The sequence below is a fragment of the Paramisgurnus dabryanus genome, chromosome 1 (genome assembly GCF_030506205.2).
Source record: "Paramisgurnus dabryanus chromosome 1, PD_genome_1.1, whole genome shotgun sequence".
Classification (NCBI taxonomy): Eukaryota; Metazoa; Chordata; class Actinopteri; order Cypriniformes; family Cobitidae; genus Paramisgurnus; species Paramisgurnus dabryanus.
The window spans coordinates 33,143,030-33,168,445 of record NC_133337.1 but is presented as its reverse complement, the minus strand read 5'-3'; the positions used below and the strand labels follow the sequence as shown (position 1 = coordinate 33,168,445).

At 39.8% G+C, this 25,416-nt stretch overlaps 1 protein-coding gene across 1 annotated transcript in view; it reads right to left on the bottom strand.

The window, feature by feature from the left end:
• The window catches only part of exoc4 (exocyst complex component 4), a 198,521-nt gene that overhangs the window by 3,684 nt on the left and 169,421 nt on the right, over positions 1–25,416 (bottom strand). The window contains exons 14-17 of the mRNA XM_065289682.2: positions 23,276–23,454; positions 12,305–12,428; positions 11,548–11,726; positions 11,305–11,464 (exon numbers count right to left, since the gene is read on the bottom strand). Of these exons, the coding sequence (XP_065145754.1) occupies positions 11,305–11,464; positions 11,548–11,726; positions 12,305–12,428; positions 23,276–23,454 (642 nt within the window). The remainder of the gene's footprint in view (positions 1–11,304; positions 11,465–11,547; positions 11,727–12,304; positions 12,429–23,275; positions 23,455–25,416) is intronic.

The window sequence follows — 25,416 nt, the reverse complement described above, 5'->3', positions numbered from 1 at the left end:
CAATGGAAGCTCGGCGTTTTTCAAATAAGCCAGCAGCTAGCGGGTTTTTTCCGCGCTGAAAACCGGCGCTTGGCGGTTTTTCCGCGCTCGGCGCTGAGCGTCGAGAGTTGAAAGAGATTCAACTTGGGGAGAAAAGCTCCGCTCGTCAATGTCAGTTCTCACACGGCCGCCCAATCACAGTGGAGGAGGGGCGGGACATTACCACAGCAACCAACCGGCTCGCAGCTGAAGTATCACAGCTACCAAAGTGCAGAGCGGAAGAAAGCTGGCACTCAGCTGAAAAACAGCTGGCATTCGGCGTCCTCAAGGCGTTTTCAGCCGCGTTTAAAAGTTTTGGTGTACACAACCCCTAAGACCAAATTACATACATGAGTCGCAGTGGACTACACATCACATTTATTTAGAAATTATATCACAAAATCCAAGCCGAAGAACAGACATTTATTTGGAAAGGCAAGTTATTCAACTAAACAATAGCACACAGAACAGCAGGCTGAATAAGTGTCTGTATGTTAAAGTAATATTATCAGTTATTTACATGATAAACAATAGCATACAGAACTTACCTGGAAGGCTGAATAGGCTAAATTAACCGAATTAACCGAAAAAGCCAATAATCATCGTTCGCAGGCTCATCATTCCACATCACTGAATTCATTAAATTACAAGCAGAATATGGCGGACTCTCGCGGAAAATACAGTATCTAATTTTTTAAGGAGGTGGCATTTAGCGCCTTTTGCATACGAGTTCTTCAAATTATGCTGTATTGTTGCATTACCAAGCACAATCTGACTGCATCTATTGCGGCGCCACATTTTGACGTGTTTTTGTTTTGTCAAATAAAGAAAATAAACAGTGCGCATTCAGAAATCTCTGTCTCCGCCAGCTGTCTCTCAAAACACGTTACACGTTACATTACTTGACTTTTTGGCCTAAATATGCTGTTGACCCATACGACAGGGGAAGCGTACATCAAACATCCGAGACATAGGTCAAAGAGGCAACTTTCACATGAGCATGTATACACTGTCTCACAAAGAGCTTACAACTTTCATTTCTGCAGCAGACGCCCATTTGTAACAGGGGTGATAAGAGCTGAATGAGTTTCTGACCCCATCAGAGCAAACGGCCCTGAATCTCTCTCTCCTAAAGCACCTCTCCCATGCCACATTACTGAGGCATACAGAAAACACCTTAGCCAGCAGGAACATCCTGAACTCTCTCTCACTAAACTTTCCTATCAAGCTGGCACACTCTTTCCGTTAGCTTTTCTTTCGGAGAATGTTGGCCGCACTTTAAATGAGCCGTAGAGCCCATTTTAAACAATCTCTCACTTTTAAAGTGCTCGGCACAGAGCAAACTGTGGCGCAAATGGGCAATTGCAGCTTGTACGTGATGAAGTCTGTGTAAATTTTGAAGCAGAGCCAGACAGTTATCTTTGGAATGAGAGGTAATGTACTTCTGAAGTTTTCAAACTAGTATAATATGAAGATGCTTCAAGGCTGTGATAACTGTTGTGTGCTTGGCTTGCTAAGGCGAGCATCACTATTAATACCACCCATACTTAGGGATAGGGATTCCAAGAATTTTATGTGCAATTCATCCCCTGTTGTTGGACGTGATGTTACAGTAAGTGATCAAAATAACCATCAGCGACAGGAAGTGGGCGTGTCCAGCTATGCAACAAAGTTTATGCAAATGACAAGCGACTTTCAGGAGCGTCTACCAATGAGTGTGATGCAAGGAAGTTCATGTCATCAGTCTGTCGTCATTTATTTACATTAGAGGAAGGTTACTCATTTGTTTATAATGACCTCATTGAAAAGAATGGGCAACACACAGTGTCAAAGTCGCCGATAGTGTGCACGCAAAATAAGATCTAGCACTGGCAACCCAGATTACCAAAATTAACTTTTCCCCCACCATTGACGAATTATCTCATCAAGAGAAAACGCTTCCCTGCCAAAAACAAGTTTTTACGTCAATCCATGTTTCCACTATTGCGCAAAAGATGGCGCTCTAACCCACCTTATTAAACACTATAGCATACACAAGTTCCAAAAAGAAGCAAATACTCTGTGTATGTTTTGATCATCGCTCTGAATCTGATCTCTAACAAAAGTCCTTAACAAAAATTCAATTATCTCATCTTTTTGTTCAAAATGTAGTATTTTTGAAGAATCTACCCATATTTGAGATGAGATGAACAGAGAAAAAATGTTTTTTTTTTAAAGCAGAAGGTCTGTTTTTTATTATTGTATGTTTATATATTTAAAGAAAAAAAATTTCTGGAATGCATTTAACTTTTGAGAAAATAAAAAATATTCTGGTGCTGGCTGTGCACGATCTCTGAAAGCCAATGTTGACATCTGAAATCAGCTAACCAAACACGCCAATACCCCGATAGAATCTGGACTTTCTTTTGATAGACCCGCCCCACACATACGCAAGCCAGGCAACGTTGTCGGTTAGTAGACACTCCCCTTATTGCTGATTGGCTACAAATGTGTTTTGGTACTCGGCCCGATTGACTTTTTCAAAGCGTTTTTCAAAATTCGTGCACCTCGCTTAAAAAAAAGCTGATGGGGAAAGAGTTAGGGGGTGTGCACACAAAATTGTTAAGGTGTTTACATGCCACGCGAAATCGGTTTAATGAGCAAAAAACTACCTGTGCCGATCGGTTTTTGCTTACGCCATTTATGGGCTTTCCCGATTAAAGAAAAACGCTTTACGCGTTTACATGACCCCACGTGTTATCAGTTTATTAAGCATAATCAGCATAAGACTGTGCATGTAAACGCACTCAATGTCAGTTCTTACGTGGCTGTCCAATCACAGTGGAGGAGGGGCGGGACAAGTATCAAAACAACCAACCAGCTCACAGCTCAATAATCACAGCTGGCATTCGGCGTCCTCCAGGCATTTTTAGCCACGTAAAAAAGCTTTGGTGTATCCCGCCCCTTACGGTGTGTGTACACTAAAGCGTTTTTAAACGCGTTAAACGATAGGCGGATGCTGTCTGTGGGCCGGTGTTTTTTCAGCTAAGCACTTCGGTTGTTATGATACTTCTGCTTTGTTTATTAAGTCATTGAACGATGTGCTAGTTGGTTTTTGTAATTGACGTGCCGATCGTTTCACCCGAATTAGATTTTTTTCTGGGCGCTCAGGGCCGGCGCTCGTTTTGGTGTAAATGCTCCCTTAAATTCATTCAGAACATCTTAGCACACCCTCAACTCCCTAGCATACACTTTTAAGATTTGCATAACAAATACCATACATAAATTTGTTGTACATAAATGTTCAAACTCTGCCATGTTTTAGCTAAAAATGTAGAGAGAGAGATTTTTCCATACTGTAACCTAATAAGCCTCGCTTTCTTGAAAACCAAAAAGGCTTTGTTGTTATGGAAACCAAAATGAGATGGTAGCTGGAGAGGAAGAGCTAAACGAAAGGCGAAAACATAAACACACGGATGCAAAATAACAGATTTGCTTCCCGCTACCAAATCGTCTAATAACTTCGAAATATTGCTCTCTTACCATTTGTGCCCTCTGAAGAACCCGGCTGAGCTCGAACGGTTTAACGGATTAACATTCATATAAAAAGTTGATCACATCATACAGTTTAGCTGGTGTAATATTCAGACCCAAAACCCTGAAATTTGTTTGTGCCAAAACTGTTAATCGAGCACAAGTGCACCTGCAGGACAGAGAGAGGCCAGCTCCATTAACCTCCATTCATCTCTGACACAAAAAAAAAAAACACCACAAAAACCCTGACAGTAGTGTCCCAATAACTCTTTATTCACCAGACCAGCACTGTCTGCTCATGAGGGCTCTGAGCAGAACAATGAACACCACCTAATTTGACCTGCACCTGCTTACTTCAACATAAAGGTCAACATAAAGAGATGTTCATGTTTGCGCATGCTTCTGTTTTGCCCGTGCACTTTATTAAACGACGCACATTTAAAAAGCATTTAGCGAACCAGTTGCTAATCTGATTAACTCTCGGTGGCTTTTAAGACCTCCTTCTTCTCTCTTTTCCAAATGTTCTCTTCCATTAGAAGATAATAAAGAACAGAAACTTTTCAGATGTAGTACCTGCACCTGCGCGGGTGTTTATCTGAACGCCATTAGGTTTTAATTAGTTTCTATGAGCACAACACTGCACACAAAGAGCGCTAGGCAAATTTATGATGCATGCAGCGAAGGACGCTGGGAGATGTATGATGGCGTGAAGGGAGACGGGGAGAAAAACTGGAATCAGCACAATTCATTTCCTCCAATTTCCAGTGTGTACAATATTAAAGCCATTAGAGGCCTTCCTTTGTCAGCGCATTCTCAACAACACATTAGTTAGCAGCTGGGAGGAGCAGGCAAGATGCCCAAGACGATCCTCTCCATCAAATGCATCACACATGCTTGTCACCACGGTAACAAACGCTAATGCTTTCCGTGCAGGAGTGCGTATCGGGCTTCCCGTCCGTTCCCTCCCGCTCGACTTTCCCGTTAATAGGAACGTTTCGCAGATGGGCTGTGGTTTTATCAGCTGGTCGGTTTTAATGTGGGGATGCTTGGCTTTGGTTTGCCGGAGAAAAAACATCAGGACAGTAGGAATTATGGGAGAGTGCAGCAGGCTCATAAATGGTTTATGGAAACTGTTGCTGGGCCGCTGCACACTGACATTATGTATTTAGCTACTGAGTGCTCTTTGCTGATGGTGTGGTTTTATAAACTGCTATCTGATGGGAGTTTGATCGTGCGTGTGAATGACAGTTTTAATAGCGGCATTTTTTCAAGCATAACTAAGATTTGGATAATAATGAAAAGATTAAGAAAGAGAAAATGCTGGGTTGTTATAATCGTTGGGTCGAATAAGAAAAACCCAACCGCTGAGTTAAATTTATTTGACAAGCTAGCATTTGGACTGAAATGGTTGGGTTTGTCCATGTTTTACCCAACCATGGATTAGCTAAAGCATTTTATGTGTAAAGACATTTGGTGGCCCCAAAAGTATGTCTACACCCTTATACATTTTTAATGCATTAACATTCATACCTTTAAAAAGGTATTAGATCAAATTACATCAATCCAACTGGGATTATTTTAGAGAAACACTTCACAATAGGGCAACATGACATTCAATAACTTGATAAAAATGCGTTATACGATATGCAATACCTTAACTCTTTCCCCGCCATTGATGAGTTTACTCGCCACTTAAAGGAATATTCCATTTTCTTAAAAGAAAAATCCAGATAATTTACTCACCACCATGTCATCCAAAATGTTGATGTCTTTCTTTGTTCAGTCCAGAAGAAATTATGTTTTTTGAGGAAAACATTGCAGGATTTTTCTCATTTTAATGGACTTTAATAGAGCCCAACATTTAATACTTAACACTTAACAGTTTTTTTCAACGGAGTTTCAAAGGACTATAAACGATCCCAAACGAGGCATAAGGGTCTTATCTAGCGAAACGATTGTCATTTTTGACAAGAAAAAAATATGCTCTTTTAAACCACAACATTTCGTCTAGATCCGGTCGTGATACGTCAGCGTGACCCCACGCAATACGTCAAAACGTCAAGAGGTCACAGAGGACGAACACGAAACTCCGCCCCAGTGTTTACAAGTGTATTGAAAGAGGACCGTTCCGACGTTGTTGTATGTCAACTGATGCTAATTAATGTCTTTGTGTCAGTTTATTGTTTACAATGGTCCGCAAATGTGCGTTTTATATATGTAACACGTGACCTCTCTACGTCACTACGCATTTACGTTAGGTCATGCTGGATCGGACCTAGACGAAAAGTTGTGGTTTAAAAGAGCATATTTTTTATTTTTCTTGTCAAAAATGACAATCGTTTCGCTAGATAAGACCCTTATGCCTCGTTTGGGATCGTTTATAGTCCGTTGAAAAAAAACTGTTAAGTGTTGAGTTAAGTATTAAATGTTGGGCTCTATTAAAATGAGAAAAATCCTGCAATGTTTTCCTCAAAAAACATCATTTCTTCTGGACTGAACAAAGAAAGACATCAACGTTTTGGATGACATGGTGGTGAGTAAATTATCTGGATTTTTCTTTTAAGAAAATTGAATATTCCTTTAAAGTAGTGGAACATGGTGTGAAATTACTTCTAATGTATATAGTTTATATGCTACTGTAATTTTTCACATGCATGGAGACTTGGCCTAAATGTTCTGTTGACCAATAGGATAAGAAACACACATTAAACATACATTTTAACATGTTGCTTAGTTATGTGTATACCATTTGGGACCAATGTACACAGTATACAGTGGAAAAACAAATTATCTTTAAATCGTACACTCATGCGCACACACAAAAACTAAGAGGAATGTGCTGTCAGGTGCAAACGCGGGTTTGTTTAGCGGTTATCAGGAGCACAGAGCAGTCCTGGTGTAAACAGACCTGGCCGTCACCTTGACACGCCGGCTAAATGTCGTTTTTCCAGCGGCCTTTACAAATGGCCTCACTAGACGTGTGCTTTTCCAACACCCTGACCTCTGATCCCCACATGTCAGTCAACCAGGTAACTCCCTGAGACTTCCTAATTACCTTTTCCTCATTGATCTAGCACGTTCACATTTTTTGTCAAAGAGAGGGTTATATCTGTGATATCATAAGCGCCATTAATCCCCAACATTTTTTAATTGCTGGAGGTTTGGTTGCTTGTTAGTCTCAAGTAGCCAGTGGTATAAAGTATGATGCACATTATGGCCATGACTGCCCACTTAGGCCACATTTACATTGCAAGTGTAATACGATTTTTGTGGCACAGATCGTATATGACCTACAAATGGGTGATTTTCACGAAATTAGACTTATGAGGTGTCATTAAAAATTTTGATAAAAAAGTAAATGCAATCAATACAGTTACAAACACCTCTTCATGTTCTATTTTGCACATGATTTCAAATGACATCATACAAACCAATTTTGTTGTTTTTCCACATAAGGGATACATTTTCATTACCGCAACGTGTCCAAGACTGGATTTGGGTTCTTTGACATGGAAATATTTATAATTAAAAAATAAAAGCTTCAGTGCATGTTATACTATAAACATTTACAATAAAGAAACATGTGGTATTTGGTGATCATTGCTAAATGTAGAGACAATAATAAGGAATATAAATGTGTCCAAGACCAATTTTCTCATCCTCCGCAACAATTTTCAATCATTGTTTAAGCTCTCAATGAACTAACATTTTCAAAAAATATTTGTTTGAAGGGACATAATTGACTGTGACACTCAAGATGGCTGCCAGGTAAGCGGTTCTTATTTTTTCTCTCCAGATAAAAGTTGAAATTTTGTTTGTCATAGTACCTAGACAACTTTCTAGTTCTCATTACCAAAACATGAGTTTGTAAATGCATTTATTTAATGTAATATCATGTTGTGATTATGATAATTTTTGATAATGATAATCTTAAAAATTTAAATAATTCTACAGGAAATATTTTTTGAAATATTCTAAAAATAATGGTTATATTAAGTTCAGACCTTAATCTTATATGTGCAAAAAAAAATAATTGGCTTCAAGGGCTTTTTAAAAATTCTAATGCTGGAGACCTTCTAAATCTGGATTTCGTGAGAATCACTCAAATGTGTAAGCAGGAAAATAGCGCATAGATTCCAATATTCTCACACGGTTTCAGGCCTTATTCATATGTGAAAATTAATCGGATATAAAACTGATACATGCATTCGCATACGCAATGTAAGTGGACAGATCGGATATTTCCATTTCAAGATGTGTTGTGACGTGAGTCATTTAAAATGCGATGCTGGCAAATAACGTCAACTCACATGACTCTTCTTAGCAACAAAATGGAGGACGATGCCTCAGCTCTGCTCGTGAAGTAATGATGAAGTTTAATGCCTTGTTACAGAAATAAAGCTCTATAATCATGTATACTTATTAAGTCTGTGTCCATTGCATATCGCAACATTTTACTTCCGCTGTGGTTTAACTCTTTCCCCGCCAGCGATTTAAAAAAAAAAAGTTGACAGCCAGCGCCAGCATTTTTCATGATTTTCACAAAAGTTTAATGCATTCCAGAAAATGTTCTTCTTAAAATATATAAACATACAGTATATCAAATGAAAGAACAGACCCCCTGCTTAAAAAAAAACAAACCTTTCATCCTTCCTTCATTAGTACTCACCTCTTATCACCTCTTATATATGGCTAGGTTTCTTCAAAAACACAAAATTTTGAGCAAAAGCTGAGATAATTCCATTTTTGTGAAGGACTTTTGATAGAGATCAGATTCAAAGCGAACCTCAAAACTTACAAGGACATACATCTGTTTGCCCTAGGGCGATACTTCCAGGTTTTACAGTTGCGGAAGAGTGCCACCTGGTGGATATAGCAGAAAGCCGGAAATACTCGTCATTGGCAGGGAAGTGTTTTCTCTTAATTGATAGGGATGCACCGATACGGATACTGGTATCGGCCTCGATACCACATTTTCTAAAGTACTTGTTAAAAGTCCCCCGATACATGGAATCGACACCACGGTCTGAGAAATGTCTATGTTTGAGCGGCGTGTAAGGGGTTAATGCTTCTTGTGTTGTCCAAAGAGGCAGAGTTTTTTTTTTTTGTGTTTGCATATCATATGGGGGTGGAGTAACTTAAAACAAATGATACCACAAAGAGTGGCCTGATAAATAAATGTAAATGATGGTGCCTCAGTCTCCATGAACGATTGTGTTACTTCTGAAAGTTGCACAAAGCCAGTCAAATAAAAATTTAATGGATTAAATTCACAATGTGAAGGCCACTTTACAGTACATTTACTAGAAGCTTTAGAGACCAAGCACAAAACATTTGTATTCACATCCTGAATCAAACCCATGACCTTGCCATTATTTTAACGCAACGTTTTACCATTTAAATACACAAGTAATTGAGAGCCACTGTTTGTCACTATGACAACTGCCTAAAAATGTGTATGCCAGGATATCTATATGGAGAGATTATTGGTTATCTAATTTTTCGGCTTTATCAGTTCCATCCATCTTGCCTTTCGAGGTAATGAAATACTGAGACACACACACACACACACACAAATGCAACCACACACAAACAGCAGTCACCTGCCAGATTCGGTAACGTTGATTAGACATTACCGAAGCACCTGCAGGACTCTGGGACATGGTCTGGCTCGCGCTAAAGTTATGAGCAGATGGTGTGTGTATGCGTGTGTCTGTGAGAGTAAAAGCACTGTGATTTTGCCATGGGATTGAACCAACATCGAGTCCAAGGTCATTTCTATTCAGCGAATCTGCAACTGTGTTTATCACGCTTTTAACTTCAACACTTCAGATCCTCTGATACCAGTCCGTTCACGCTCACATTTAAATAAACACTAAGCTCAATCTTCACATGTAGAAGCCAGCTCTGCAGTGTTAATGCCACAAAAAAAAAAATTCTAATCACTAGATGGCACTGCGTCCAAAGTCTGCTGTAAACGGTGAACGCTGCTGGGTTTGGCCAGTGCACTGCTTAGCGTTAACTCGAATCGATGGTTATTACCGTGTCCTTGGCCCAGTCGCCCACAGCAAGCATTCAGATGGGAGAGCAGCCAATGATTCCCCTCTTCCTCAATGGCCCCTCTTCCTCATCTCTAGCATTACTACCTTCCAAACTGTAGGTGCCTACATCCACAACAGATACACACGTATACACGCAGGGCACCTTACACATTGACTGTGTGTAGTGCATTAGTGGACTTTCATTATGTTGGTGTTAGCAACCAGGAGGTTTCAAGTGAAAGAGAGAGAGAGAAGGGGGGGGGGGGGGTTGTCAATAAGTCAGCACAATAATAATCAGTATTGATCATTGTTTGTACCACAAAACACACATTAATTAAGTTCTCTGACAGTAATATTCTCATAAAAATATAGAAACATACTGCTAGTGATCTACAATATATATAGCTGATATTTATTGACTGTCTTTCATAACACAGAACTAAATTAAAGCCCCTTTTCATTATGTGCATCAGTGTCCTCTAATGCACTGACATTTATGGAGTGATTTGTCACATACAAAATACAGCATCGGCCTTGTATGGAGGTTCGGGCACTGGTAAGGACCCTATAGTTCACTTCACATTGGACCCGGAAAAGCCAACATCTCTCGGACTTAATTTTTAAATATGTGTTAAAGTATACTGTGAAAAACACTTTCATTATTCTCTTACATACTTTTAAACAACTTCTCGTCTTGCACTTTCCGTGTGATGCGCCAACATGACCTCTCTCAATGCGTCTAAACTGTGGAGAAGAGGGCCGTTCTGACGTTGTTGTATGTGGAATTATATTAGTTTATTATTACATTTGTTTATTGTTTAAAATGATCCGCAAATGTGCGTTTCACATATGTAACCAGTGATCTTGATCGGAAGCACAATGGGCGGCATCTTGAAGTTCATTTGGCACTGCCTCACAGTGAGGGTGAAGCGCTTAGACGTTGAGTGTACATTGGTTGTACACTGATTATCACAGTGCATTATGGGATTGAACCGATAATGTCCACTATAATTTCAATCACCACTACAAAATTGCTGTCCCTTCAAATAGTGCACTATTTATGGGTATAGGGAGCTATTTCGGACACAGCTCTATGAATAGAAATTATTTTGCACTCTTAGAAAGGATGCGTTTATCCTTATGCGTTAAGGTTTTAACACATTATGTGTAATTTTAACACATTATGTATCATTTTGTGTTAAAATATAACACAAGTTGTGTTAAAAGTAACACAAAATGTGTTGTTTCAATAATAACACAGAGATAGGTGGATTCTGGGACAACGCATTTAGTGTGCTATTCGCGCGTAGTTGGACGCTTGAACATTTGAGTTCACTTGCTTCATTCAGGACATGCACGCGGAAATTCGTGTCATGGGAGGGGCTTCTGCGACTCCGCTCGCTTCATGTAATCACGTCACTACTACAGCAAGGTCCTGATTGGTTAACGCGGCGCCGAAATCCGCCGAAGTTCAGATTTTTCAACTCGCGCATTTCCCACAGAACCTCGCCATAGTTCCCGCGTGTACCGCGCCGCATGATGCCTAACCGCGTCTTTGCATTGACTTAACATGTAAATCACTTGCGCTTGCCGCCTCTACCGCGTCTGGTGTGAACCCTACATAACACTTTATCAGTATTTGTTCCCTATAAACTGAATGATGGACATCTGTGTTGTAGGCACCACGCTCTACTAGCTGTGCCACCGAAAAACACAATGTGTGTGTGTCTACCTGGCAAAATCCAAATCGGCCTCGCGTGACATGGTGATGTTGGTGAGGTTCTGCTGGAGCACAAAGATGTTCCTGCACATCTTTTTGATGCCGGACTCGCTGATGCGCTTGAAGTACTGAGCCCCGTTTATCAGGATGCAGGAGATCAGGTGACCCAGACCTGCAGGATGACAGAGAGAAGGAATGCGGTCTCGGCTGAAAGGAACAAACGCACAATTCTTCATAAGGAAGGAGGTCACTCACCCTCGAAAATATACTGGAATTTATGCTGCTGCAGGGTGGCTCCCATCACTTCCTCTATGGCACTGATGTCTTTATTCAGCTTCACCACCAGGGGGTCGTAGTCCATGCTGGCTGCATTGGCCACGATGGCATAGTTGCCTTGTTTAGCCAGGGGGATAAGATAATGGAAACAGTGGACCCTGACAAAGCAGAGAGACGTTTACAGGACAAATACAAACAGACATATTTCAGAAGCTAGATAAACTATATTTTGTATTTATTTCATTTCACAAAAATGCTTTCATTTTTCATATGGTGCATAGATAAATAACCAGAAAGAGACGGAAACAAAGCGCGAAGGGGTAAGACAAAGATAGTTTCTGTAATGGCCTCCCGTCAGCATCGCTGCAATAAAACCTCCTCTTTCCCATTCACCATTACGTACGCTTTATACAAAGCCGCCCCGCTACCAACCCATAAAGCCCACACCCCATCTTCTTACCTTCTCCGATGGCTTAATTTACCCTCAAGCACTGTCAGGGGAAATTTGCTTGATGGAAATAGTCAATAACGCGTAGCATGGGAGCTGCGAGTTATTGTTTCCAAATCATAAACAGGATCATATGAGAGAATATTCGGGCGAGCTGGAGGGAGGGTGTGAGCAGATGCAATGACCTATCGGTGCTCCACGTTGGGCTGATTTTAAGTGCGAGATGCTTTGAAACAAATTGGTTTTAAAGGAACAGTGCACCTAAAAATAAAAAGTGGTTGGACCTACCTGACCTCCAGATGCAGAACTAACAGGCAGCGGTCGGCAATGTCCTGGAAGGATCTGGAGAGGTCGATCAATGTCTGGAGGATCTGCTCTCGACTGCGTACGCTCTCACTGCTTGCGGGGACACCTAGACGGAGATAAAGAAGAGCCAGAGTTAGATAAAAAACAATGCTGCGCTTACTATATGTGCACAGAAGCTGACTAATAAATTGGTTTTATAATTCAATTAATTGGCTCTGACGGTGACATTTTGGAACTATTGGTTCATTAAACGTTGCCAATAGTTACAGTTTTACGTACTTAAAAGTTCAACTTTTGCAGCATAATTTGGGGTAGAGTTAGGAGTTATTCACCAAAATTAATTTCTCAGCAATTTTGTGATGGATGGCAGTAAACCATATAATATATCTGTATTTTTTACAAAGTGGAATAAATGTTTACATGCAAGTCAAAGCCTCATGTGAGAGGTCAAAATCACTTTTATTAAAGGGGACATATCATGAAAATCTGACTTTTTCCATGTTTAAGTGCTATAATTTGGTCCCCAGAGCTTCTATTAACCTAAAAAAGCAACCCAGTAACTTAAAACCATTTTCTGCAAGCATGTGGAAAAATATGTAATTAAAATTTGGCTCCCCTTGTGATGTCAGAAGGGGATAATTCCGCCCCTTAATCTGCATTATCCAGACCCGGCACTGCCATTTCAAAGATCAACTAATTTGCATTTTAAAGGACACCCCTACAAAGTGGCAATTTAAACTTGCTATAATAAATTATCTATATGATATTTTGAGCTAAAACTTCACATATGAACTCTGGGGACACCAAAGACTTATTTTTAAAAAGTATTGTGAAATGTCCCCTTTAAAACAGCATTTGATGAAAATAAAATTCAAAATTCACATTTCGTGCCCCTCGGAAGAGAAGTCACTGGCTGCCACTGGTTATTAATCTAAACTAAAATAAAAACTATAAAATACTAAAATAAATTGCTATATTATATAAAATATTGTTTTAGCAATAAAGTGACAAAAAGTTTCATTTAAGATACTTTGGGATGGTTTCTTGGACAGGGATTAGCTTAAGCCATGACTAGGCCTTAGTTTAATTATGAAATATAACTAGTTTTAACAAATATGCCTTACTAAAAACATAACTGCCTTGCATTTTGAAGAAAAACTAAGGGCATTAATGTATTTTAAGATATTTCAGTACAAGTTGTTTTCAGTTTGGAAAGCTCTTATATTTATTTTAAACTAAGACGAGTCTAATCCCTGTCCGGGAAACCTCCGTATAAAATATTAACTCTTACAAAAATTAAAACAATAAACTGAAAAAAGCTAAATTAATTAAATGTAAACTAAATATGACTAGAATCTAAAAAAACAAAATAACTCTTTTGCAAGATTTTCAACTTATTTGATTTATTTGGCGTTTTTTTTAATCATTCAAATTTGGCTAGATGGTTTATGTCTAATTTTCTGTGGTATAACAAACCGAGAACAAATCTGACTTTACATTTAGGAAAAACAATTATTTAGATCAGGGGTCTCCAATGTGGTGCCCGCGGAAAATTATTACATATTTATTATATTAGCTTGGCTTGGTTAAAGATGCAATTTGTATAATCCGCGCCGCTAGAGGGCGCCAGATCAAATCAATAACAATGACGTAGATTAATGATGCTCTGAAGCAGCGTGGACTGATGGGTTTTTTTGTCTTTAACTCAAACGCTCAGACGGGAACGAGAAATCATGTTACACATGAGGTAAAGTAATCAAGTTTTATAAATGTTTAAAGGTTTGATGAAATCGTTTTTTTTTATTATGTAAGGTTTCTTGTAATGTTCAAAACAGTACAAGACAATTGTTAGTCATAGATGTTACAGTATTAATCCAATATGATGGTTTGTTAACACAGAACAGAATTACAGTAAGTGTTCAGATGAAAAACAGTGAGTGGCCCGACAGACGCTATTACTTACGCATTTGTCCACGACACTGTTGTCATGTGGTTTTTACGTCAGTAAAGGCGGTAACAAAGGGTAACGTAGATATTAACGTCATTTACAGGCGACTGCACTGCCCCGTGTCACTGTTTAGGGCAGCAATTTTCTCATAATTTACAAGTAGTTGAAAACATTATAGATATTGTTAGTAATCAGCTGGACAAAATATATAACACCGGACTAGTGGTTTTTGGATATTTTACTGCAAATTGTACCTTAAACATGTGTTAACATTTTAAACAATACTAAAACATTTCAACAAAAAAGTTTTCAGTAGACTATACCAAAAGTAGCCCTCCCTGATTTAGATTATTCATTCGAAAACTACCATAGAATAACTTTATTTATTATAGGTCAACTTTTAAAATACAATGGCATGAATTTTAAAACAGCTGTGGGAACACAACGACAACCCTATCGCAGTAGTCAATGAGACGCAAGTGCAGGGTGACTATCAAAAAGAAAAGCGTTTGTGTGTGAGCACAACACTAGGCGATCAATGAGGCACGGGAGATGGCGATGGGCACTCACTTCCTGTAACTCTCTGCGGCAAGTCTTTGCATTTTTGAAGGTCACATTCACAGACATCACAGTATGCAGAGAAGCACAGGTGTGTGTGTACGTGTTTGCTGTGTTAATGGATGCTTACATGGCCCTGGGTCCCTCACATTTGTTCAAGATGATGGGCACTGCCCATATACACACACAGGTCACAGTCAGAAGACATGGAAAAGACACTGTGTATGTTATTCTGTAGTAAATTACCATCTGTCTATAACTCTTAGCTCAAAAAGGACTGCAGGAGATAAGGGTTTGTTTGGCATGGAGGATTTAAAACGCGTGAAGACGAGAAGTGCAAACACAGACGGGATGACCAGGTGCAAGATTAGATGCTTGTGGCCACAAGGGACCAATGCTTCATTCTAAAGAACACAGAGATTTCCCTGATGTGACGTCCTGTGGCTAATAGAACTGTCAGCCCATCGTAGGAGCAAACAGTCTGTTTTGGGTGCAGGAAAAACTTCAATTGCGATAATTTACTCACTCCAATATTTCAGGATTTTTATCCATATAGTGGACTTTAAAGATGTACAGTTTCAATGCAGCTTCTAAGGGCTTTAATCAAAACCAACAGCGGCATAAGGGTCTTATCTAGCGAAACCATCGCCATTTTCAAAAAAAAAAAAAAAAACATTTACTTTTAAACCATATGTTCTCGTCTTGCACTAGCCTTGTGATGCTCCAGCGCGATCTTACATATTAGTTAATCACGTCGAAAGGTCACGCATTACATATGTGAAATGCACACTTGCGAACCATTTTAAAGAGCACCTATTTCATTGGTAAAAACAACGTTATTTTGTGTATTTGGTATGGTACAATGTGGTTTATAGTTCAAAAAACACATTATTTTCCACATACCGTACATTTTTGTAACTCCAGATTTCTCACTCTCTTCCTGAAATGGACGGATTTTGTATAAAACTCATTGATTTGAAAAGCTCTGTGTCCCTGATTGGCCAGCTAATCTGTACTTTGTGATTGGTCTGAATACCTCTGACATCAGCCGGAAATGTGACGCTCCTTACCATGTTTAAAAGATTCGCTCACAATGCAGTGCTAACAGGACTTAACTTACAGGCTGTGAGTCCGAAGCGGAAAGAATTCTGATAATGTCGGTCTTGTCTACATCACCAATCCCAGGAAGTAGGGATGCACCAAATCCAGGATTTGGATTCGGCCGAATACTGGGCTTTTTGACGGGGTTCGGGTTTGGCCGAATCCTAGATTTTTTCCCACCAAACCGAACCCTAGACTTGCACTACGCTGGTCGACGTCACACGGCCGTTGATTACACACATCGGGTGCTAACGTGGAGATAAGCTGTTTCTTTCGGTGAGCTTTAGGGGCGGTTCACATTTCGCGTGCGTGTCGCACCGCATTGCTTTCATTATGCATAGGGTTATGGTAATCAAAATAGTTTTTCCCACTTGTCATCCTGGCATAATGTTGCCTATCCTTTTTTTTACAGTTAAAATTAAATAAAATGAAAAATACACTGCTGTGGATGTTATTTCCTTCATTAATGTGTTGCGAATCTGGAAAAAATCTGGATTCGGTGCATCCCTACCAGGAAGTAAACTGTTGCCTACAATCTGTGTGTTTGTTGCAGTCCAAGAAAAGAAATTTACGTTGGAGACGATAACTCACGTCATCGTTTACTTTCGGGTTTGTACCTTTGCATATCATTAACATGTACTAATACACATTTGCACACTAAAGAAAATGTAAAATTGTGAATCGAACCATTGGTGCTCTTTAACTCTTTCCCGCCACTGAGGAGTTATCTCGTCAATTAAAACAAAACGTTTCCATGCCAATATGCCGCTTCTCTGAGGAGTTTTTACGGTAATCTATAATTCTGCTATTATCCTCTCCAAGACATTTTGGACAATTTCATGCTCCCAACTTTGTGGGAACAGTTTGGGGATGGCCCCTTCCTGTTCCAACATGACTTTGCATTAGTGCAAAAAGCAAGGTCCATAAAGACATGGATGAGTGAGTCCTGGATGACAGAGTCCTGACCTCAACCCAATATAACATCTTTGGGATGAATTAGAGCAGAGACTACAAGCAAGGCCTTCTAGTCCAACATCGGTGTCTGACCTTACAAATGTGCTTTTAGATGGTCAAAAAATTCCCATAAAGACACTCCCAAACCTTGTAGAAATTCTTCCAAGAAGAGTTGAAGCTGTTATAGCTGCAAAGGGTGGGCCAACTCCATGTTAAACCCTATGGATTAAGAATGGGATGTCATTCAGGTTCATGTGCATATAAAGGCAGGTGTCCCAAAACTGTCCGCCATTGCGCCAACTAAATTCAAAATGTAAACTGCATTGAAACTGTAAACTGTTGAGGTCCACTACATGTTTTCCTCCAAAAACTATTTTTTTTCTCAACTGAACAAAGAAAGACAGAAACATCTTGAATGACATGAGGGTGAGTAAATTATCAGATTTTTTAATGAAAGTGCAATATTCCTTTAATCTTTATTTAAAGGTCTAAAAACAATAAACTCTGTCAATATTTACTCACCCTTCCTCATGTTGTTTTAAACCTGTATGGGTTTCTTTATTTTGTTAAATATACCAGAAGATATTTTGATAAATGATGGTACGCACACAGTTGATGATACCTATTGACTTTTATAGTAGGAAAAATAAATCCTATGGAAGTCAATAGGTATCGTCAACTGTGTGCTTAACATCATTTATCAAAATATCTTCTGTCATACTTAACCAAATAAACTATCTTGATTTTAAAATATATGTAAGCGACTTCAGAGTAGCTGGCAACACACATTTTACATTTAAAAAGCTAATATAGATCGCTTCACAGTCCTCTTTGGGCATAAGATCTGAACAGACAATCAAAGTAAATCTATTTACCACTTGAGCACAGACCAAAAAGAAATCCATGTCAAATTACATTTGCGAATTTGGAACCAAGCCCTTGGTGAATGGCATGATTCCTGATTTTCCAATCTATTGGACGCCAACATTGCGCGCCAATTAACCTGCACATTTGGATTATGTAGTTAGTGTGAATCTTGTCCATGTTTTTTAACACGTGTGCTCATGTATACACAAACCAACTGCCAGTGAACGAGTGAGCGTATGTCGCTGTTTGCCATGCAGTGGCATGTGGCAAACCATAGCGGCTCTGTTGAAATCCAGCCTGTGCCAGACCCCCGGGCTACTCACTGGGGCTGTGAGAGAGCGATGGGGCCTCTGAGCTCCATCTACCGCATGGGGTCACCCATTTAAAGTGGCGTATCTCCCCTGACCAACACAGCATTTGTTTCGGTGTGTGCTTGCGAAGATGTGCGCCGTGCACGAGTCAGCCTGATCCAATTATTATCTCGCCTAAGCGTCTGTTCGATGCCATCTGCGAGAGGATGGCACTCGTAAAGACGGAGAGGGAGAAGGCAGATCAATCATTTGCTGATACTTTTCTACACAGCACCATCTAACTGGCTGTCGGGCGACAACAGTTATAGCGTAGCAAACACTGCTGGTTAAAAACGGCATCGCCTCAACAGCACGCCTGCAAAACACAGCGCTCTAATAATAAACAACATATCTGACCTCTGCAGCACCAGAGGAGATAGAGAGAGAGAGAGAGAAAAAAAGAAAAGAGATAAAGAGAAAGAAGCCTCATGAATGATGCATGTGATTGGCTAAGAGCGTTAATTATTCGTATGCGGTAACAGCGGTGACATCTGCATGGGGGAGAGTGGATACTGTCTGCCTGTGACCTTCCACCTTGCCACGTCAGCAGCGCTACGGCTCGGCGGTTAAGCCTCCAGGACAGCAGTTCGGAGAAGAAGGAGATAAGGAAAGGAAATGTGAAGATATTTCAAAAATTAAAGCTAGTCGATGTATCCACACACTTTATGTTAATAGATGGAAAGCAGACCTTTACTGTTGCTGATAGAGATACTCGAAAAACTCCAAACCCAAGAGGTCACTTGACCCAAGACTCTCTTTCTCTCAGGCACTAAAGACTACAGCCGCTCAAAGCTCTACGTCTGTTCAGAGATATGAGAAAGCTAAATCTCCTGAGAGCCATGTGCAACCAGAGCAGACGGCGGATTTGGAGAGCTTAGGAAATGAAGAAAACAACAGTTTTGTCTTTTTTGTCTTAAGAGGTCAGAAGGTTGGACACAAGGGCAAGGGCAATGGTCACAGAAAGACCACAAAGGTCAAAGTCCCCTATAGGGCAAGATAGCCCATTTTGCGGCCATTCATTGGTCAATTTGTTTAATGTTTTTGTAATGAAAGACAGATTAAAAAGGGGAGGGATATTAGTAAGGGGTGCACCGATATATGCTTGATTCTGATTGGTCAGTTGAGACATTTGCAGGTTCGTTCTTTTCAAATAATAACCGCTCCAAAGTAATAACGCATAGCCGGTACTACTTGTACGATTAAAATCGCTCTGCGCCAATAAAGATTACTGTTTGGCGCCATCTTGTGACAAACACTGGACAACCACCATTTAGAATGGAAAATTTTGACATTAATTTTAACATGTACGGAAAAAACGAAACATTTAAACAGTGGATAGAAGAACGAACAACGACAAGACACAGAGAGCTTACTGAGACTGAACTTGACAAAATGGAGCATGACAGCTACGAAGCCAACACACAACAAATACAGAATGGGCTTTAAAACTTCTCAAAGACTGGCTAAAACAGAAAAAAATGGAGACAGAAAAGTATGAAGCAGATGATCTTAATAAGGTATTACGATCATTTTATGCATCTGTGCAAAGTTTAAAAATCTTAAGTTTAAAAAAAGATGGCAATAAAATCTTTCAACTTCATATTTATGTCCAGTTTTTTTCTTATGTGGCACGTAGCCGTGTAATAAGCGGGATAATGTAGAGGCAGCCGGTAGTTATCACGAAATAAGCCTCTACCTCTACATTATCCCTTACTTATACACTCACCTAAAGGATTATTAGGAACACCTGTTCAATTTCTGATTAATACAATTATCTAACCAACCAATCACATGGCCGTTGCTTCAATGCATTTAGGGGCGTGGTCCTGGTCAGTATCTCCTTTACTCCAAACTGAATCTCACAATGGAAAAAATAGGGGATTTAGGCAATTTTGAGCGTGGCATGGTTGTTGGTGCCAGACGGGCCGGTCTGAGAATTTCACAATCTGCTCAGTTACTGGGATTTTCATGCACAACCATATCTAGGGTTTACCAAGAATAGTGTGAAAAGGGAAAAACATCCAGTATGCAGCATCGCTGTGGGCGAAAATGCCTTGTTGATGCTAAAGGTCAAAGGAGAATGGGCCGACTGATTCAAGCTGCTTTTGACTGAAATAACCACTCGTTACAACCGAGGTATGCAGCAAAGCATTTGTGAAGCCACAACACGCACAACCTTGAGGCGGATGGGCTACAACAGCAGAAGACCCCACCGGGTACCACTCATCTCCACTACAAATAGGAAAAAGAGGGTACAATTTGCACGAGCTCACCAAAATCGGAGTCTCCAATCAGTAGATTCTGACTGCGTTCGAAATCGCATACTGTGACAAAAAACATACAAAATAAGATTATCAAATTGATAACCCACTCGTTACAACCGAGGTATGCAGCAAAGCATTTGTGAAGCCACAACACGCACAACCTTGAGGCGGATGGGCTACAACAGCAGAAGACCCCACCGGGTACCACTCATCTCCACTACAGTATGCGTTCGAAATCGCATACTGTGACATAAAACATACAAAATCATATTATCAAAATGAAGATGATCTTTAGGTAAGAAAGTGGGAGTGGGGAGTAAAACATTCTCACATTAAAAACTATACTAGACACCATAGTGTTAACTATAGTAAACAATAGTAATATTACACGTTATCGAGCCAGAATGCATTATGCACATTATGGCGGAGTCCACAGCTTAAAATAAATATGTTGGGATTTAATTTGCTTATCGATAGATTTTAGTAGTAGAAGCCTTGTTCAAATCAAACAATGGGTCCAGACCTGAAAACAGGGCAGCTGAGCATCCTCATCACCTGCTTGTCCTACTGTCGAATCAAATTAAGATCAATAAGATACAACCATAATGTTAAAGAGCTAAGAACAGGATTATCAGAGGCATCTTATCGCAGAGGTCAGAGTGTTTGTTTCAGCCATTTGTGTCAGCAAACCGGCATATAAGCCAAACAGCCAATCGACATTCTTTGAGAAAAACGTCTACCGCACCGCTGTGCCTTCACATCGGGGAGGCCACAGGTACATGAAAGATGTCTCTCCCTGTCTGAGGTGGGCCTATGTCGTACAAAGACAAGGGCAAACGAGCTGTCTCTCTCTCTCTCTCTCTCTCTCTGTGTCTCTCTCTAGCAACTCCATCCACTTCAAAACTCAGTCTCGGTTGGTGAGACATTGTTTAATCTCCCCCCACATTACACTGGCAAACGTGTATTAGTCTGCAAGACAAGACAGGAGAAAATGACTTGTTCATACCTGACTGACTCCATAATATAAAATCCAATTTGAGGGGGGGTTACAGAGATAAGGGTTTCCGTCGGTGACGGTCCCATCAGCTCGGCAAACACTAAATAATGAACAATGCTGAAGCTGTCCCGCCATGATAAAACACTCCATTACGGCTTCTGCACCGAACTAATGGTAATTACACCACGTCCTCCACCGCGCGCTTATTGAATTTTTATCTGCGTCCGACGCGAGTCGCTCTGAAGCGGTCTTTACCCAAAACCTGCAATAACAATGGTCTTGAAATAGCTTATTTACAGTTTTTTTGGAAAGCCATTGTGGGAAGTTTTAGTGATGTGGCTGCGGTGATGTCATGAAGTTTTGCTGAATATTAGATATGTAAGGGTAAATATATTGTTTGATTGAGGTGTGTAGTCATTGAATAGCTTGAATCAAGTTCACAAGTTGATCAAACTACCAAAAACCAGGCTGGTATAACCAACTAGTTACTGGGTAACCAGTTAATTACTAATTGCTTGGACTGAGTAATTAATATGCGACTGGTTAATACGCATATTGTGTATTTTGCAGCAATGATCAATCGGCTAATGTGTAGCCACACTAGGCTTTAAGCATGAGTAATTACCTGGCACTTTACTATAATGTGGGCGACAAAATAATGTGTCATGATCTGACATTTCTGTTTTTGAAAAAGAATAAATTATAATGCAAAAACAATAACACATTTAGATTGGCCTAATGTATTATTTACTCCACTTTTCTGCAGCCCTTGAGGCTGTCAAGTTTATGTTTTTGGTATTAAGGTAAAAAGTCAACGCGTGACATTTCCATCGTATGTCGGTCACCTCCTTTTGCTATACAAATTCAAAGTTCAAGAGGCTTTCAACCTAAAGTCGTAAAACGTTTTGCACATGCTTCATTCATTCATAAGACATCTTTATGCTCCAGTTTTCAAATAAAGAAGTAATGGGAAGCTCTGAGATCAGGATTGGGAAGCAATATGTGAGAATAGATGTAAAGCATAATGTATAAAAAGATACACAAGATGTGCAAACTCTGACACCAGATGCGAATGAAGTGAATAAATCGTGCTATTTACACGTAGTTAAACATTTTGCGATAACTCGCTTTATTTGCGCGTTTTGTTGGATTTGTTGAGATAGATGTAGCTGCTAGGGATGTAACGATTCAACCGTGTGTCCCATTAAAAATGCCTGTCTGAAATCGATTCTGAATCGCAAGGCTGCGATTCTTTGTTACATGCACAGCTTGTGCGTATACGACGGCATTTGGTCAGTAGGAAGTCCTTATCAATCTAAAATCATAACGAGTCGGCGTCGTTTATAACGTGCAAAAAAGCAACACTCGTTAAACAAAATCATTTAAAATATTCTTAATTATAATGAAAATACCTGAAACAATTGGAAGAACAGTGATATAAATATTCCTGTAGACATTTCCTGGAATAGCATTCGTAATGCTACTTCTTCTGTGGCACAAAGGGAGTTTCTGCACAGGAGCGCCCCCTGGCGTTCGGATGTGCCTGGATTTCACCGTAATTCATTCAAATTAATTCATTGACAAAACGCGCATTTGCACGGTTAATCGTTACACCCCTAGTAGCTGCGCTTTATGTGCTATGGAAGGCTGAAAAACGTAGACTTGTCTGGGTCCATCAAATCCTTTAGTATTGCTGCCTCCGCTAGCTACGTCGTTCCGTCACTACTAGAGGAAGCTCAAGATTGGTTAACACAGTACGAATATCAGAATTTTTTAACTTGTTACGCACGTCAAATGCCCAAGATGCTCAATTCTCGAAAGGAATTGTTATATTGACTAAACATGTAAATCACTCGCGGATAATGCTTCATTTGCTCCTGGTTTGAATGCACCATGACACATAAACACACTTACTGGAGCTCTGGGTCAGGTTGCTGAAGAAGCCCTTGAGGCGGGTGGCGAGCCACTCCATGCTCTCCTGCAGGTTAGCGAGAGCCTTCAGATCACTTACGTCCCTCAAAATCTCATTCTGAGGAATCAACTTATCACCCAGGTTTCCCGTCAAAACCTCAGACTCTTTGGCGAATGCCGCCCTGTGAAAGGCAGAGAAAGAAATTATTTAAAATATGATTTCTGGCCTAATAAAGCTTTAAAGTGTTTTACCATTATTCCATAAACAAGTGACACATGAGGAGCTTAAAAATGTGATAATGATATTGACCGAATGGCACATAGTATATGTTCATTAAATACTTTCAAATATGCTTAATCCCAGCCTCAGGCCATTCAGAAATACCGCTTTCTTGGCAGAATCCGATTTTTCAGCAAAGGCCTCTAAGTGCACTGAAGATTAATTGAATGAACGACGGCCATGGATCACATTCAATCTTTATCCCTTGTGAGCACTTGGACCCGAATACAACCCAAATGTGGCAGTCACAAGAATCACAGCGCCCCCAATGTGTGGTTCAGTTTCTTCATTTCTACATTCTTACTTTCATTATTTGCAATGTTTCTTGTTGCATCTTTTGTGATTTTGCAAATGTTTACTATGTCTTGACAAAGTAAGTGGATTTTTTTAGAAGTGGTTTTAACCAAACACGCTTGAAAAAAAGGCTTATTTTCAAGCTGCCTTAGAGTTAACAATTGAGTTTTACCGTTTTGGAATCCATTCAGCCGATCTCCGGTCTGGCGGTACCTCTTTTAGCATAGCTTAGCATAATCCATTGAATCTAATTAGACCGTTAGCATCGGACATGATTTTACGCAGTAAAATAGTCCCCAGCTATTGAACGTTACCAAGGGGACTATTTTCGGGCACTTGAGTAATATCATTGCGCCAGCTTCACCCATGGTACAGCAGCAAAGTCCTTTATTATTACAACAGAATGAGAGTATAGTACCTAGCCATATCTGCCTAGAAAATCCCAACTTTTAATTTTCTGTCAGTCTTAGTACACAATATAACTACAAAAGAGTCAAGTTTTAAATAGGAAAAATATCGAAACTCTTTAGTCATTTTTGAGCCTGATGCTAATCAGATTTAAAGGTGCAGTGTGTAATTTTTAGAAAGATCTCTTGACAGAAATGCAAAATAATATACAAAACTATATTGTCAGGGGTGTATAAAGACCTTTTTATAATGAACCATTATGTTTTTATTACCTTAGAATGAGACGTTATTATCTACATACAAGAGGGTCCCCTTACGTGGAAGTCGCCATTTTGTGCCGCCATGTTTCTACAGTAGCCCTTAACGGACAAAAGTTTTTTACTTAGTTGTCTCCGACGATGACATGTTTTTTCTACTACCGTAGCTTGTCTATGCGTTTCAAAAGTGAGGGGTGAGCAGTGGACTGAGCCATTGGTTGCAATTCGCAACCTCACCACTAGATGCTAAAATTTACACACTGCACCTTTAATGGATTATGCTAAGCTATGCTAAAAGTGGTAACGCCAGACCCAGAGATCGGCTGAATGGATTCCAAAAAGGTCAAACTCAATCGTTTAACTGTAGGGGAGCTAGAAAATAAGCCTATTTGTCCCTTTAAGAGGGTTTTGGGTTGATATTATTTAAAGGCGGGGTGCATGATCTCTGAAAGCCAATGTTGACAATTAAAATCATCTAAACAAACACGCCCCTACCCCAATAGAATCTGGACCTTCTTTTGATTGACCTCTCCCAAACATACCGGTACGCAACCCAGGCAACTATGATGTTTAGTAGACACGCCCCTTACTGCTGATTGGCTACAAGTGTGTTTTGGTAGTCGGCCCGATTGTCTTTTCCAAAGTGTTTTTATGATAATGTGCACTCAGCATTTAACAGCGATTTATTAGATAATGAAATGCCTAAAGTGGCATTTTTGAAAATAAGTCTTTTTAATTACTGACTAACAACCATTAAAGTAAAATGACTCAACCTAAACACAAGAGCCTGATATAAAAATGCTGATTTACAAGAAAAGATGCACTTGGGTTTTACATCTGAACTCCTCAAATGTTTCATATCAAAACTCAAAGCTGTTTATTGTAGACATTGGTTAAACCAGTGC